This window comes from Petaurus breviceps, unplaced genomic scaffold (assembly GCF_028583685.1).
Source record: "Petaurus breviceps papuanus isolate PSGF00001 unplaced genomic scaffold, PetGlider_PUasm1.0 90825, whole genome shotgun sequence".
Classification (NCBI taxonomy): Eukaryota; Metazoa; Chordata; class Mammalia; order Diprotodontia; family Petauridae; genus Petaurus; species Petaurus breviceps.
Window position 1 is genome coordinate 12,599,331 of NW_027187353.1, and position 16,834 is coordinate 12,616,164.

Consider the following 16,834-nt stretch of genomic DNA (forward strand, 5'->3'; position numbering starts at 1 on the left):
TGCAGAAATGTAAGAGATAGTCAGGTAAGGGATTCTGAGTAAGCCATGAGGTCACATATGAATATCAGTGTATGCAAAACCATAATGGGGGATATAGATTGAGAGACCTAGGAATAATTTGAGGCTGTATGTCTTAGGAAAAGCTTTGAGAAGTGAAAAAATGCTTTTAGTGTAAATGAGAGGGTGTAGGAAAGGTAAAAGGAATTTTGAGAGAGAGAGAAGGGAGTAAAATCACAATGTTTGACCAGACTAGTGTGTGGTTGAAATAGTGTGTAAAAGGTCATTGTGATTGAAGAATCAAGAGAACAAGTTGCTTGGATCATCAGTATGAATGTCAGATTGTCTGAGAATGATGGCAGGGGAATCAAGGGAGGAAGGAAACAAGCATTGAAATATCGACTGGGTGCCAGGCTATAGTGCTCTAGCCACTATACCACCTAGATGACAGGGAATGATAAAGAAAGGAACACTGCTAGTCAGGTCTAAACAAAGCTGAAGATGACTCATAGGTCAGTAGTAATAAAGATGAGGAGAATGTAGTATAGAAAGAATGGAAGTCGAAAGCAAGGTGGTGCATTGGATAGAACCCTGGTCCTAGAGTCAGAAGATCTGAGTTCAAATCTAGCCTCAGACACTTATTAACTCTGTGACTCTGGGCAAGTCACTTAACTTCTGCCTCAATGTCCTCATCTATAAAATGGAATAATAAAAGTACCTACCTCCCAGAGTTGTTGTGATGGTTGAATGAGATAATAAACTGTAAAGCATTTAGCACAGTGCCTGGTATATAATTGGCATGATATAAATGTTAGCTATTATTTTTATTATTGAAATGATCTGTAAAAGCAGTATAGAAGCATGCCCTCCCCCTCTTCTTGGCTCCAGGAGTACAGGTCAAATGGGAATAGTGGATATGAAAAGCCATATGAAAAGAATACTCCAAATCGCTAATAATTAGAGAAATCCAAATTAAAGCCACCTTGAGGTTCTGTCTCCTACCAAAATGACTGGCAAAGTTGGCAAAAAAGGAATATGACAAAAGTTGGAGAGGCTTTAGGGGGAAAAAATCACATTAATATACTGTTGGTTAAGCTTTCAGTTTGTCCAGTCATTCTGAAAACCAATTTAACTAGGGCCAAAAGATTACTAAACCTTTGAAGCATTGTGTACCCTTTGACCCATCAATACCCCTAATAGACCTGTACCACAAAGAGCCAAATAAAGAGGAAAAAGATGCATATGTACAAAAATACTTGCTACATCTTTTTTTTTTTAGCGGCAGCTGGAAAGTAAGGGAGTGCCCATATGTTATTGGGGAATAGTTAAACAAATTATGGCATATGAATTTATTGGAATACTGTTGTGCTGTAAGGACTGATAAAAGGGACAATTTTTGGGAAACTTGGGAAGACTTGTTTGAACTGATACAAAATGAAGTGAGTAGAACCAAGAGAACAATATATACTATAACAACATTGTAAAGACAAACAATTTTGAAAGACTTTGGTACTCTGGACAGTACAATGACTGATGTCTTCTGTAGCATCCTACCTACCTTCTGACTGGTGACGCACTCAGGGTACAGAATAAGATATGCGTGTATTTTTTGGACATTGCCAAGGCAGGAATTCGTTTTACTTGACTGTGTTGATTTGTTCTCTCTTTTCCATTGGGGATAGAAGGAGGGAAGAGTTTTTGCTAATTGAAAAAAAATTAATTTAAAAGCCTACTGCATCGCTCTAATGATTGTTTTTTATTATTATTTATTTTCTACTTTTTGGTGCCCTATGCTTTTTGTCATCCCTCATACTTAAGTGAGGTTCTGTGGTTATGTTTTTCCTTAACTTGCTCACAGAATATTAAAGGTGGTAGAGACTATAAAAAAACTCCCTCATTTTAGAGACTGAAGCGTACAGAGGGCAAGTGGGCTGCCTGAGGTCAGCACAGTTTCCTCCGGGAAGAGCTGGTACCAGAAGTCCTGTCTGCTGCTTCCTAGCAGCCCTTCCTCCTACTTTAGTTTGTTTCTTTTTTCACAGAATTTGTGTGTTAGTGAACTTTAGTCCAGCACTTACCCAAAACAACCCCACATTCCAAGTTAGGAGAGTCTAAGAAATCAGTTTTTATTGTGTTTGAACATAATATTTTTGAATACAATGGTTTCACTTACATGCATAATTTTGCAGGGAAATCCATTGTGTAAGGGTTCCTAATTTCAGGGATTTTCTTTCCCTTTAGAGGTTAACCTAAAAGTTATACATTTTTAATGCCCTTTCCTGACATTTTGTGCTTATTTAAAAGATTGCTTCAATACACATCTTTTTAATGTATTTTGAACATTTTGGTCAGTGTCCTGAGTGTTTGCACTTTATCATTTTTACAGTTACTATAAAGTACTTGTGTTTGGGGGCAAGGTCTTCCTTTTTTGTTTACAGTGCTATCCTGATGTAGCTGCCCTTCAATTCTAGAAGTTGCTGTTCTAGCTCATTTAAGAAAGAGTTGATGCCAAGATCACACTGACCCCGAAGCCTTTGTGTCAGAAGTTTTGGCTTGTGGGTGAAGCCACTGCAATCACTCCCCTCCCGGAAGTGGAGAAGCCTTTCTGTCTCTGCGTGGCCAGGACGGTGGTTAGCAGTATTTTTAGAAGCCGTGCTCGCTCCACAACTATGTAAGCCCTGGGCGAAGATGGTAGTTTGGAGTCACAGGGTAAACTGGGCTCCTTTCCCAATGTGTGCAGACTGGGAGCTAAGCAGGAAGGAAGGCCTGTTTATCAGGCTCGGCCATGCCACTATGGCTGAGTAGGCAGCAGAGCAGCACAATGTTGCCGTGGGACAAAGCAACTTTTTCACTGAGTGGCCAAATATGTGAGGAAAAATTCTTCGGGTAAGTGAAAGAGAAACTTGGGCGTTTGTGTGGAGCCTGGTAGCCGTTTGTGGGACTGTGATTCCAGGGAGTGAGCTGTGCTGCTGGAGCCAAGTCTCGCTTTGTCTCTAGTAGCTTTTTAGACTTGCCAAACAGTTTGCACTAGGAAGTTAACAGAGGCACAGGGAAGCAGTTTACTTTCTAAAAATGCGAGCTTGATTTTTTTTTTTAACTTGGAGATTTGTAGAAAGATCAAGGTGAGCCTACATCTGTCTCATTTTTAGGAAACAGTGATTCTTTGCTTCCCTTTACTATGGGCACCTGACATTTTTCTTTTCTCTCCTCATATTTTACTCTGAAATCAGAAGGGCTAGCAATGATAAAAGCAGTTTTTTTTAGGAAAATTATTACTGGGATTTAAAGTATATAGCTTTAAAGTCTTCAGAAATTATTTCAAAATGTTATTTAAACAGTTGTAAAGTACAATTTTGTCTTCACTGAAACTTGTATTATCATCATTTATTTTTCCCTTGATGTACCTGTTGTTTAAAATGTAATTTATCTCATGGTTACTTAGTAGAAAGTCTTGGCATTTTTCCAAGAATTTTTCTGTGAACTTTTTAGTAGCATGGGATCAACAAACTGAGCATTCCTATTACTTTATGTAATGTGTATAAATGTGAATAACAAATGTTGTTTTTTAATCTGTCTAGTGGAGTGTGAGAATATGAACCGCTTTGATGGACCGGATAGAAATGTTCGACAGCATCAGGAAGGCTTTTGGAAAAGGCCGGGCCAGAGATGGAGTGGCCAGGACCACTACCGCCTGAGCCACAGCGACAGCTGTCATCAGCATGGGAAGACGGACCTGAGCAGGTAGAAGCCTGGTGCTAGCTCACTTGCTTGTTAGTACACAGAGAGAAATTCTGCACAATGACTTTTTATTCCCCAGACTTGTGTGACAGCTTTTTAGAGGCACACAAAACATTCTATTGTCAAAGCACCGGTGGTTGTTGATCTAAGACTCGGAGCAGGATATTTTTTCATCACTTCCCTCTGCTAGTCCTTGTGGCTTACAGCTTCTTTTCATTTTTTTTCATCACAGATTTTATCTGTAGCTAAATGTAGACTTAAGGAATGCCCTGAAACAGGTTCTGTATTGATTCAAATTTTCATTTGTTAATGTTTACGATTTTTCTTGCTTAAAAGATAAATTCCATGGATCTGTGATTTTGTCAGTGCTGGGTACTGATTGCAACCCCTTAAAACATAGAGTTGCTGTGGCTAAAAATATTCATATCCTTGCAGTCAACTAGTTGCTTGTTAATAATAATAATGATGATAATAGTAATAACTAGCATTTATATAGCACTTGATATGTATTAGGAACTGTGCAGAATGCTTTGCAGTGACCATCTCATTGATCCTCACAATAACCCTGGAAGGTAGACGCTATTATCATTTGAATTTCACAGGTGAGACAGGTGAGGTAAAGGGAGGCTAAGTCACTTGCTTAGGGTCATACAGTAAGTGTCTAAGGCTGGATGACCAAACAACTCTGAATCTGAAAAATCTCAGAATATAGCTAGGTTAGACCTTGGATAGTTTGTGACAACAATATGAAGTGATTGTTACAGTCCATTTTGTTTCTTACTGAGTTGGAATTTTTCATTGGACAGCTACAAATTAATTTCTTATAGACTGTATGAAGTGAAGAGTGATATTGTATAATGGGGAAAGCTATTTCTTGATGTACAGAATCTTTCTAATATATTCTCATTATGATAGCTCAATACTTTGATTTTAAAGTAACTCAAATCATCTTTCTCTTCTTTATTTATAAGATAGGACTCCTTTTGATATATCGCATTTAAAAATTGTAGATGTCTGTGGAATTAGTGAGGATAGATTATAGGACATTTCTGTAGTGTACATAAAACAACTGAGCTCCACAGGTTTTTCATAGAGTTATAGTTGCAAGGGCCTTAGAATATAGCTTAGAATAAATGAATGCATAGCCTAGCAAATAGAGAGCTAATCTTTCGGTCAGTCTCAGCAAGACCTGGGTTCAAGTCTTGCCTCTGAAACATACTGGCTATGTGACCCCTAGGTAATGCCCTCTGACTGCCCCTAGGCAGCTGTCCTGGTGTCTAGAAGGAATTCCTCTCTAGTACCTACTTAAACTGATGAAATCACAGGTAGCTCTAGTTTAACAGAAAAGATAGGGGTCACTCAAGGCATGGAACATAGCAGGACACACTTGAGATACTTTTAAGTGCTCTTAGGATAAATGAATACATTCTCTATGCCTGAAAGTTACACTCTCTGTGACATGTATGCGTGCATTTTTTAGCTTCTTGTAACAAGTTAGCACAGGGGATAGTTGTAATGTGTGTATGTGTATACCCTCTTTAGATGTCGCGGTACAGTTACCTTTCTGAAGACCTTGCTTTAGAAGTGTCATATCCAGAATATCCTAACTCCAACCCTCTAAGCCCAGGAATCACTTTAAAAGTGTCTTTCACAGATGACCAGACAGTCTCTGCTTGAATACATTCAGTGACAGAGAACCAAATAGCAATATATGTTTATATAGTATTTTGAAGTACTCTCAAGGCAGTTCCTTCCACTCTGCGGCACTTCTTAAACTGTGGTTCATGACTCGTAGTTTAGGAAGTGCTAAAGCAGTTTTGAGTGGAAAAAGTTAAAGAAGTCCTGCGTTGGACATTATTTTTTCAAATGACTTAGTTTTTAGACCCATCAGCATAGTTAGTTAGCCCTATTGTGGATACTGTTGAGTGATGACTCTTGAAGTTGTGACAGCCAGCATTGGAGAGAATGCTCCAGATATAATCTGATCACTGTAGAGTACAGCGTTAATGCAACCCAAGATTGTGTTAGCTTTTCTAGCAGCTATGTTACACTGTTAACTCAACAGAAAAATTCCCCTGCATATACCCAATATTAGAAATGTAGTTTAAAAGAAATAATTTTATTAACTTTAAAGCTATCCATGTGTCCTATCCCTCGATTTCATAATTCCTTAACCTCTTTGATTCTCCTGTCCTTCTAACACATCAGTCATCTGACCACTGGCATGGCACAACCTGGATATAGGTGTGTCAGAGCAAAGCACTGCTTGAGGTCAGCGTGGGGCTGAGATTTCAGGTACTCCCCTTATTTCGGGGAAAGGCATAAGGTTCCATGGAGCTGGAACCAAGCAGAGTTGCTGGTGTCATGGATGGAGAGCCAATTTTTGTGTCACCAGTACCTGAGTCAGTTCAGATTTGGCCTCTGATACCTGTTGACTTTGTGACCCTGGGTTAGTGCCACCTCATTGCCCCTAGACAGTGGTTTCAGAGGAGAAGCTGCAAAATAGTTGCTGCTGTGTGTTGGTAGAGGGAGTTCCCTAGACTTATGAAATCACATTTTTGTCAGAAAATGTGGCCTGCTGTGCACGTGTTATGTCCCTCTAATAAATTACGAGTTGGGAGGAAGGGCATGTCTCAGTTATTTAATTATAGTCTGTCTCCTCTAGTGCCTAGCACAGTATATTAGAAACAGTTATTAAATGAAAAGAATTGGATTTGAACCAGAGGGTCTCAGTTTGCACTCACTTGTGTGGAATTCTGGACATGTCATTAACAGTTCCCAGTTTTCTTCTCTATAAAGCAAGGGAGTGGACTTGGTAATGTTTAAGGTCCTTTCCAGCGCCAGCTCAAAACTGTAGCTATATTCCTGTGAATAGATGAAGTGGATTGCCCTACTATTCGAAGTCTGCTCAACTTTTTGCAAGTCTCCAGCCTTACTTTCACTCCCAGCTTCACTCCCCAGCCTCTACCCCTCCTTCCTCCCCCCTGCCCCTGCCCACTGCTCAGCAGATCACTTCATATTTTATTAGGCATATCAAGACCATCAAGTGTAATTCCACATCTTGGCTGCCTTTCCCTTTTCCCCTTCCTGTCTCAGAATACTCCCCTTCTTTACAGAAAACATTAATAGAAACAACTAAGATTGCTGGCAATTTTCACATTTAAATTAATAAATAAAGTAGTATGAGACTTTAAGTATCTCTTTAAGTCCCGTCAAGATTCTTTGCCCATTCATTCTTATTTAGTTTTCCTGGCCTCCATTCTTCTGATTCTGCTTCTTTCATTCTACCTTATTTCATATTTATTTCTCATATGTGTTAGTATTAGTTGCATTACACTATTCCAATATTCCATTCTACTTTTAAAATGATTATTTTCTTTGCTTCTTCCCCATAACTTTTTTTCTAGCCTTTTGCAATTACATAAAATATTGTCATGAAAGTCTTAATAAATAGGGGTTTTTGGGGTTTGTTTTCAATCATACTTCCTGGGGGGGGAGTTACTCCTAATAATGAAGCTATTGGATCAAATTATGTGATTGTTTTTGTAGTTTTTATTATATACTATCATATTGCTCTCCAAAATATTTCAGTGTTTTGAAATTTCACCAGCAATGAATGTGTATACCCATTCTTCCACAACCTTTCCAGCATTGAAAATTCGTTGATTTTAATTATTTTTACCAACTTGACAAGTATAAGGTGGTACTTCAGTGTTTTAATTTTCAGCCTTTTCATTAATGACATTGAACATGTTTGCAACTGATTATGATTCATTCATGTTTATTCTTTTGGAAATTGTTCATATCCTTTAATTTATCCATTGTGATCTCTGAAGTCACACTGTGACTTTTTAATAGTTCATTTTTTATTTTTAATATTTAACATTTTTAATTTAATAGTTCCATTTATATTTTTTGTAGTTCAGAAAATTAGTTCCCCCCCATTTAGATAAATATACCATTCCATTTCTTCTAGAATTTTTTTTAAGTTGTCTCTCCACATGGAACCCACTGAGGAATATAGTGTAAGGTAGTGGTATCAAACTTAAATAGAAATGGATCCCTGCAAGCTGCAGGTTGATGTAGAAAACTACAAATCAACATTACCTATGTTGTATTTGTATTTAGTTTGTTAAATAAACATTTCCTAATTGCATCTTAAATCTGGTTCAGGTCATACTTCTGATGATTTGGACTTAGTAATTTTTAAAATTCGAGTGCAAATCCCCTGACCCCCATTAGCTTTCCACTTTAGTGTGAACCCTCAATATTCTTGATATTTCCACTTGATTTCCATACAAATTTCATTCTGATTTTGTCTAGTTTTATAAAGAAGCCGCTTAGTATTTTGATTGCATTGTTTTAACAATAAAATTAATTTGGGAACTATGGCAATTTTTATTATATTAACCTGATCCATCCAAAAACAATGATGTCTCTGCAGTTTCTTAGGGCCTCCTTACATTGGTCATTGTATGTTTTTTTAGAGTTCTTTGGAGGCAGATTGTATATGATTCTATCTAGGTTTTAATAGAAACAGCCGAACTTACTAGTATTTACCAAATATTTAATACTTTTTGTTTCTATAAATGAGTTTTTGAACTTATTTCTTCTTGATATTTATTGCTAGTAACCTGTGATTTGAATTCTTAATTTTCAATGCCAGTACCTCTAATATCTTTTCCCTTTCTTATTGAAGTTGCTAATCTTTCATACTATGTCAAATAAAAATGATGGGAGCGTGGGCATTCTGGCTTTGTTTTTGCTTTTGATGACGATATTTCTCTATTAATATGTTTTTTGACCCAAGATTATGCTCTTTATTGTATTAAAGAAAAATTCATTTATTCTTACTCTTTTTAGGAGGCATATCTGATGTTAACTCTGTAAAGGTAACAATAAAAAATAAAATAAAAAATTAAAATATTAAAATTTAAAAAATTTAAAAAACAAAAAAAGTTCAGCATAGTATAAAAATATTAAATAAAATACTAATCAGTAGAATATAGCAATACATTAAGAAAATTATTCTTCACAATCAAGTGGGATTTCTATCAAGCTTACAAGACTATCTCAGTATCAGAATGATATCATCAATATAAAATATATAAATAAAGATTTGGCAACAGATCCCTTCTCCCCCAACATGTGTTTCTATAAATAGATGCAGAAAATGCCTTCAGTAAGGCCCCCTTCCCTTCAAAAGCTGATCCTTTCACCTTTGCCCTCTAGCTTGTCTCCTCCTACCTCCTTGGGAACTTTGTTTTCTCTATTTTTACCACCCACTCCTACAATAGTACAGCATCTTGTGTTGCTTTTCTTTGGCCTTCAGACACATAAAATTGTCCCTTTCTGTTGTCCCCTGTAACCGATCATACTATTTCTTTTACACTATCAAGATCATAGAGTGAATTGTCTCTGCCTGCTGCCTTTACTTTCTTACCACCTAGTCTCTTCTTTATCTCCTATCATCTGGGCACTCTCACCCACCAACTATAGTACAATAGCTTATCATCAAGGTCATAAATGACCTCCTGATTGTTTTTTCTAAACTCTCAATTTAGTTAGCTTCTTTTACAGCTTTGGACAGATTGACTCCTTTTATTTAAGCAGAAATTACTAAAGACTTTCTGTAGACAAAAAGCTTTATGTTATCCACTCTGAGGATGTGAAGAACAAGATACCGTCTCTGTCCTCATGAGGTTTTTACTATTTGGTAGGAAAGCTAAGACATATCCATAGAAATATTACTCCTTTAACATGTGTGTAAAGTGGATGTGTAATGAAAAGTATCAAGTTCTATGTCTGGAGTAAAGAGTGACTGATCTTAACTCGGGGAAAATCAGCACAGGCTTTTTTAATGGAGGAGATGACATTAGACAAGCAGAGTTGGGGCAAAAAGAAAACATTTCAGTTGGAAAATGTAAGCAAATGCTAGAAGGTAGAAATGACGAGTACCAGAGTGAGATGGAGACATAGACTCTGAAAGGAAATAGGAGATGGGCTTGAGAATTTGCACAACATGTCTGTAGCAAAATTTATCAGATCCAGTATTTGTAGTGGGGTATATGGGTGTGTTTGAATGGAGAGAAGTAACCTTCTTATGAAAGAAAGTCTTTATGAAAGAAAGTCTTAGGTGAAGCTTCTTGGAAAGATTTTGCTTCTATTTTAGCATTTTTTTAAACCATTGCAATCATTTGTGCCTCATTCATACTCTCTTAAAATTTGACCATTATTATATTAAGTATGATTGCTGAGTAAAATTTAGTGTGTTTTTGCAAGTTCAACAATTAAAAAACCTTATAGTAGCTAGAGATTATTTGGTATCCATTGTAACTACTCAGCCCACATTTTCATGCTGAAGAAAATTGTTTTGTTTTACTTTTTTTTTTTTCCAGAGGATCTCCCTATAGGGAATCTCCTCTGAGTCATTTTGAAAGCTACAGGGGGAGCAACCTTTACCAGGGTCCTCGGATGTTGCTAGATGTACCCGAACATGCTGTGATGCTGGATGAAATGACTCTTCGGCACATGGTTCAGGACTGCACTGCTGTAAAAACCCAATTGCTTAAGCTGAAACGTCTGCTGCATCAGGTCAGTGTGTATTAAATGCTTAAAATTCTAGCATTAGGAAATTAGATTTACTGCCCATGAGTTATGGTTGTGGTTCATTTCTCTTGTTACTTCCGAAGTATATATTTGGATTTCTTGTGTAAGAATAATGCCTGTAATACCTAAGATTATTTGAAATAAATGTGAGAGGAAGAGACTTGAGAAATTTTTAGTTATAGGACGTGTGTGATAAAGATATAAATAAAATATTATAAAGATAATGCATAACGTTGCCCTTAATGCATACCATTTTTTAATAACATTGTTAATACATTATAGCCAAATCCTACTTCATGGTAATGTTATTCTAGATGATGGTTTTTGTCTCCTGCTCATCCCCAGAAGAACCCTTCCACTCCCTGATAGAAAATAGAAAGTCCATCCAGCAGGAAAAATGGTTTCTTGGCAGGCTCAGGGCAGCAGATTGCTTAGAGTATAATAGAGAGGTCCCCTTCTCTCTGCATCTCTGCCAACTGGGCTATCCTGTTCTCTTGGTTTCCAGCATGGTAGATAATGTTTGGCATTTGTGGTGGGGAGAAAGATGGAAGAATGACTTGGATCAGAACTGGGAATAAAGGGAAAGGTTCTGCTCTTTGAATGAATGAATGATATATTTATTAAGCACTTGCTCTGGCCTAAGTGCTGGATCTACAAATAGAAAAGTAAGCCAAACCTTCTGTCAAGGGGCTCACTTTATAATGGGGGAGACAGCACACAGGCATGGTTTTAGCTGCAAGGCAGATGGAAGGGTCCCCTGGTCCTTTGGGTGCAGAAGCAAAAGCAGATGGTCAGGCATCTTCTTTAATGACATTTCCCTTGATAAAATCCTGTCAGTTTCTGATGTTGAGCCATCTGACAATGCCAAGGACATTGGTGACAAGAGCTTTCTTTTCTGGGTCTTCAATAGTTATTCCTGGGAGCTGTTAGCACTAACCATAGGGATTAAGAAGGCATTTAAGTAAATATCAGATCTGAGGAAAGTCAGGAGGGCCTGAAGATTGGGGAAGGGGACAATGACAGGTGAAGCAATTCAGCTTATATTGGGTCATCATCATCATTGCCAGGATTTATAGGAAACTTTATAAATATTATCTCATTTGATCCTTAGAACAGTCTTAGGGAGGTAGGAGCTACTATTATCCCCATTTTACAGATGAGGAAACTGAGGAAAATAAAACTTAAGTCCAGTGTCACACAGCTAGTAAATATCTGAGGACAGATTTGAACTCAAGTCTTATGACTCCAAGCCTGGTGCTCTATTCAAAAAGTCATAATTGTCAAACTCTAACTCTAGACTTGGAAAGGCACCTGGTGGAGCGGGGGGCTGATAAACCTCACCCCTCTCAAGAGAAGAGACTTCTCATTCTCTAGGGCAGGGCAAGGAAGAAATTGGGGGGAGAGAGTTTGGAGGGAAGGGGAGAATCAGGGATTACCACAGTGATGATTAGATAGTCTCTGGGCTTTCAGGCTGTTTAAAATTTTTATTTGCCACCTCAGAATAGACTTTGTTATGATATTCACAAGTTTACTTCAGCAAACATTTAAGTACCTCTTGTCACATAAGAACGTTGTTCTGGATGCTTAGGAATCACCAGAGATCAGCTAATATGCAGTCCCTACTTTCGTGGTGTTTATAGTTTGGTAGGAAGATGTGATAAATATGCTAATAACTACAATAGAAAGTAATGCATGATAATTGTCGAAATTGTGATTAAAGAGTTTTGAGCAGAGGAGTATCATATCTATGTGGATTATGGCATCCTGGATTTATAGCCAGAAGAGACCTTAGGAGTCAATTGGATTCAACCCTCTCATTTCACAAATGAGAAAATTTAAGGTTGAGAGAGAGCCCTGTCTCCAGGGTTACAGAGCTAGTAAATGTGTGGGGTAGATTTTGAAGTCAGGTCTTCTAGATGCCGTGTCCAGGACTTGATCCAGTGTCCCATCTATGTGCAATAATTATAATTTCTCTAATGCTTTAAAGTTTATAAGGAAAGGCATCAATGTGAATGATGAATTGGAGAGGAGAAAGTATGGATTCAGGATTACTAGTTAGAGCCTATTTTAACAGTTGGGTAATAATATGGACCTATTAAGAGAACTGTGCCGTAACTTAAGGAGGCTTCAGACAGAATAGATTTGGGGGACAGAAAATTGACAGACTCTTATTATCCCTTTTACATTAGTCACTGGATTTGAGAAGCAAGGCAAAAAGAAGAATCAGAAATAACTTGGAGGGTCAAACATTAGAAACAAGGTGAATTATGAAGGCAGAAGTCAGATCATTTCTTGGGGGGAAAGCTTATAAAGCTGAGGTTTGGACATAATGAGTTGAGATATTGGTTGGACCTCTAGCTTGATACTATTTATAGATCATCAGAGAATCTGACTGGGGAACATAGATTATAGAATAATAGTTGAAACCAAGGAAGTGATTGAAATTGTCAAGAGGGAGAAAGAGTAAAAATAGGGAGCCAAGGATAGAACCTTGGGTATCACTGCAATGAAGGAATAAGGGAAGAGCCTGAGAAGTCAGTTCAGGAGAGTGATTTGAGAGCTGTGGTATCTCTCAAGCCAAGGGAGGAGAGAGGATGCAGCCATCAGTCAGGAAGGGGTGGAGCCCACCCTGCAGAGAAGGACACAGGACCAGGTCTAGAACTTTGTCCCCATAGAACCAGCTGCCCCCAGGTTGCTTTGCTTGCTCATTTGTAACTTGGAACCATTGTTGTTAGTTTTGTTGTCTTGTACCACAGACTTTTTTGATTTTTGACAATGTAGTAAACACTTATTTCAGTGAGTGTAGATTATCTGTGTTGTGGTTTATCTGCCCCACATTTCTGATCTCACTCTAGCCCCCACTTTCATAAGGCATATGTTTGTATCCTCTTCCTCACTGCAGAGAAGCAAGAGTCTGCTTAAGAGCCACACCCACTGCAGCCCACATCCCCTATCTGCCTGACACATGTTGCCTGGGAGACCCTGCACCAGGACGCTCTCAGTTCCCGCCCCCCTCCCCAGCTTACCACAAATGGACCTATTTGGATTCTTTCAGAGTAAAGATTGTGTCTCCTCCTTCTTGTGTGGCCTCCATCACCTCTACCTTATCTTTATTCTCTAATTCCTCTTCTTCTTCCTCCTCCTCCTTCTTTTCTTCCTCCTTCCTGTCAGTAGTACAGAGTAACCAGTAAGGAATGTCTAGACTTTGAGAAGGTAACAGCCCCTGAAAAGAAATAACAATTAAAACACAATACCTTTCCCCAGCATACCATTATAATTAACTTTCAAGAAATTACTGAACATTGTCTCATTTAAAAAAATAATTTTAACTATAATTTGCATGTTACATTAAGATCTCACATATGAATTATAATTACTTACTAAAAATATTTTAAATAAATATATTTTCTTTCAATTCCAGAGTCTATATATTTGAAATGTACTTTGTCTATTTCCTTCTGTATAAAGAAGATACTTTTAAAAAAAGTTTTCAAAGTAATTTTTCCCAACTCTTCTACCTTTTTGGGGTATATCTTTGTAATTGAGTTACAACATATCTCAAAGACAAAATAGCTTTGTTGACCTCACTGATGATGTTTGTCAACAATGCATTTTTCAGTACTACCAAATCCTGTAGTGATGATCCTGGTAACTTTTTAAAAATTTAAATTAGTTATGTCTATTTCAAGTGTGTTGGAACATGTAGGAAGATACCAGTGTTTGCAGTTTGCACGAACCAGTTGGGTAAGATGGTATTTGTTATGGACTTTTCCCACAGTTTAATAAAGTATAAAAATCCTGTAGCATATGAACTCTAGAGTCTTTCATAATGCTATCTTTAAAAGGCAGGGTGGTGTTAGCATGGATATATATCTCTATATATTTGTATTTTTAATGTTTTGAGAAAGCAATTTCCCCCTGACAGCATACATTAGGGGCAGCAATCGTTTTTATTAAGGGAGCCACTTTTCATTTCCCTGAAATCTTGAAGATCATCAAGGGTTTGGGAGATGGTGGTCTTACCAACAGGAAAATCCTCCTAAAATGGATCAATAAATAGGGTCACTGAATCATTTTGAGTAGTATTTTCACTCAGTGCAAATTTAGTCAATGCAAATTATTGATTGGGCCCAGAAATCTATTGAAACAACAGGAAAGCTTCTAAGATAGTAGAACTAAGTGACAAAGTATAGTTAAATAATGTTCATGGTCTTTTAGTATTTTGAACTCAAGGTTACTAGCAGCCTCTCAAATGAACTTTGTACTTTATATTGACATGCGTAATTAATGTGTTGATTTCTCTCTCTTATGAAGCTTGAACATTCCAAGCCTTTTGAGATGGTTATCTTTTTAGTGTTCCATGAAAAGTAAACTTTTTATTGGTAATTTTATTATCAGAACTCCTCATTGAAGCTAGAGAAATATTTTTCTAAAAGACCTTCCTATTCCTGTCATGCAGAATATTCATAATAGCAAACATGTCTTCGGAAATATTCAAACTATAAACACCACGAAAGTAGGGACTGCATATTAGCTGATGTCTGGTGATTCCTAAGCATTCCTAAGCATCATGGTGATTCCTAGGATGAGTAAGGGGGATAACTGAAACTTTGCTGGAATTTTGCCAGAGATGATTTTAATATTAAAATTCTTTGTTTTCAGTTCATTTACTGTTTTGAAAATGGTAGAAAGTTTTAAGTCTCCCCCACCCCAGGCATGTTGTAACAGGAATATGCAATTATAAAAATGAAATTTATGTTATTATAGACATTTTTGCAATGTAAATTTCTCAAGGGCAGTATTTTGTTTTTGTTTTTATCATTTTACCCCATCACCTAGAGTAGGTCCTTGCACATAGTAAGTAAGTAAGAATTATTTTAAATATCGTTAATATAACACATTGAAATCTAGCTTTATTCATTATCTTAGGGGATTAGTTTTACTTGACAGGTGTGTGTGGCTAGCTCTTTTATTTTTGAGGATTAGCATTAGTGACTTAAATACTATACTAATTTATCATCTTCCCATAGAGGTTTGATTACTATGGGATATGGCTGTTTTCAAGTTATACTGAAGCAGGTATCAATGAAATCCTAGCTAAATACATTTTTAAATAGCACTGGTAACTAACTATAAATTGGAATTACATATTTACTTCTTAGCTTCTAACACACATTTATAGTATAAAATCTGGAATTTATGTATTTCCCTCAGAAAAGAGGAAAAAATGAGTTTTTTTCTAATTGACTGCTAAAACATAAGAAATATTCCTAATCTCATTACCTTAGTAGTAGTATACATAAAAATCCAATACAGCCAACATTTATTGACTATCTATTAGATGCAAGGCTTATTAGAACAAAGTCTCTGTCTTTAAAGTTTAGCTTAAAGTCTTCTGAGAACAACACCCTCTCAAAATCCATCTCAAAAGTACCATTGCTCCCTGTTGATATCTGACAGATTCTTAGGCATGTGGGATACCTTATTTTTGTATAGTTTTGTATTTTCTACAACATTTTCATGTACATTTTTATTCTAGCCTCTTAAGACATGCCTAATAATTACATAGGTTTATATCATTATCCCCACGTTTTTAATTAAGACCTGAAATATGGAGCACTTAACTGATTTGTCCAAGGTTACACAGCTAGTTTAGGGAGAGAACTCAGACTAGTCTTCTGACTTCCAAGATTGGTGCTCTTTCATCTAATAACAAAACATAGTCCCTTGACAAGACTTCTAACCCTCTTCCTCCCCCAAGTATATTTCTAGATTGATTTTAGATGAGTACTGACTTACAGTATTTCGTTGGTGTAGAGTTCTAGTATGGGAAAACTTCCTTCATTAGTGGAGATCAGGAACAATTGTACATTTTGTACAATGAGAGTTCCCCCAGCACTGAGGGGTGGGTAGGTTAAGTGCCTTGCCTAGGGTCAATGTATGGTCTGTAACAGCTCATTCTGCAGTAGCAGAGAATTGGAAATTAAGGGGGTGTCCATCAATTAGGGAATGGGTGGAACAGGTTATAGTATATGAATGTGAAGGAATATATTGTGGTGTAAGAAATGATAAAGGGGATGGTTTCTGAAAAACCTGGGAAGACTTGCATGAACTGATAACAGACTGAAGTGGGCAGAACCAGGAGAATAATTCAGACAATAACAACAATATAAAGATGGCCAACTTTTTTTTACTCTCCTTCGTCTTTTATTGTTAATCCAATCCAAAATCAAAGAAGGAAAGAAGTATGGGATAGAGAAAAGAAATTTGTTCTAATAGGTAGTTATGACACTTGTATTGTGATCATGTGTCTCTTTCTAAGTAGCTCAGCTTGCCTAATAGAACATTACATCCTTTAACAAACTCAAGATCTAGTCAACTGGTTTCTTTATGCACATATGCGTGTGTGTGTGTTTCCACTGAAAAATTTAAGCTGCTTGAACACAGACACTGTTTCACTGTTGTCCTTGTATCTCTAAATCCTAACAGTGTC

General features: G+C 37.0%; 1 protein-coding gene across 7 annotated transcripts in view; it reads left to right on the plus strand.

Moving 5' to 3' along the window:
* CCSER2 (coiled-coil serine rich protein 2) overlaps positions 1-16,834 on the plus strand; it is a 137,835-nt gene that overhangs the window by 69,114 nt on the left and 51,887 nt on the right. For 6 of the 7 annotated variants that reach the window (XM_069071346.1, XM_069071348.1, XM_069071349.1 and 3 more), the window contains exons 5-6: positions 3,573-3,735; positions 10,131-10,326. In XM_069071346.1, coding sequence (XP_068927447.1) covers positions 3,573-3,735; positions 10,131-10,326 — 359 coding nt within the window. Of the gene's footprint in view, positions 1-2,574; positions 2,881-3,572; positions 3,736-10,130; positions 10,327-16,834 lie in introns of those variants that run through there. The other variant, XM_069071352.1, reaches the window with a different exon arrangement.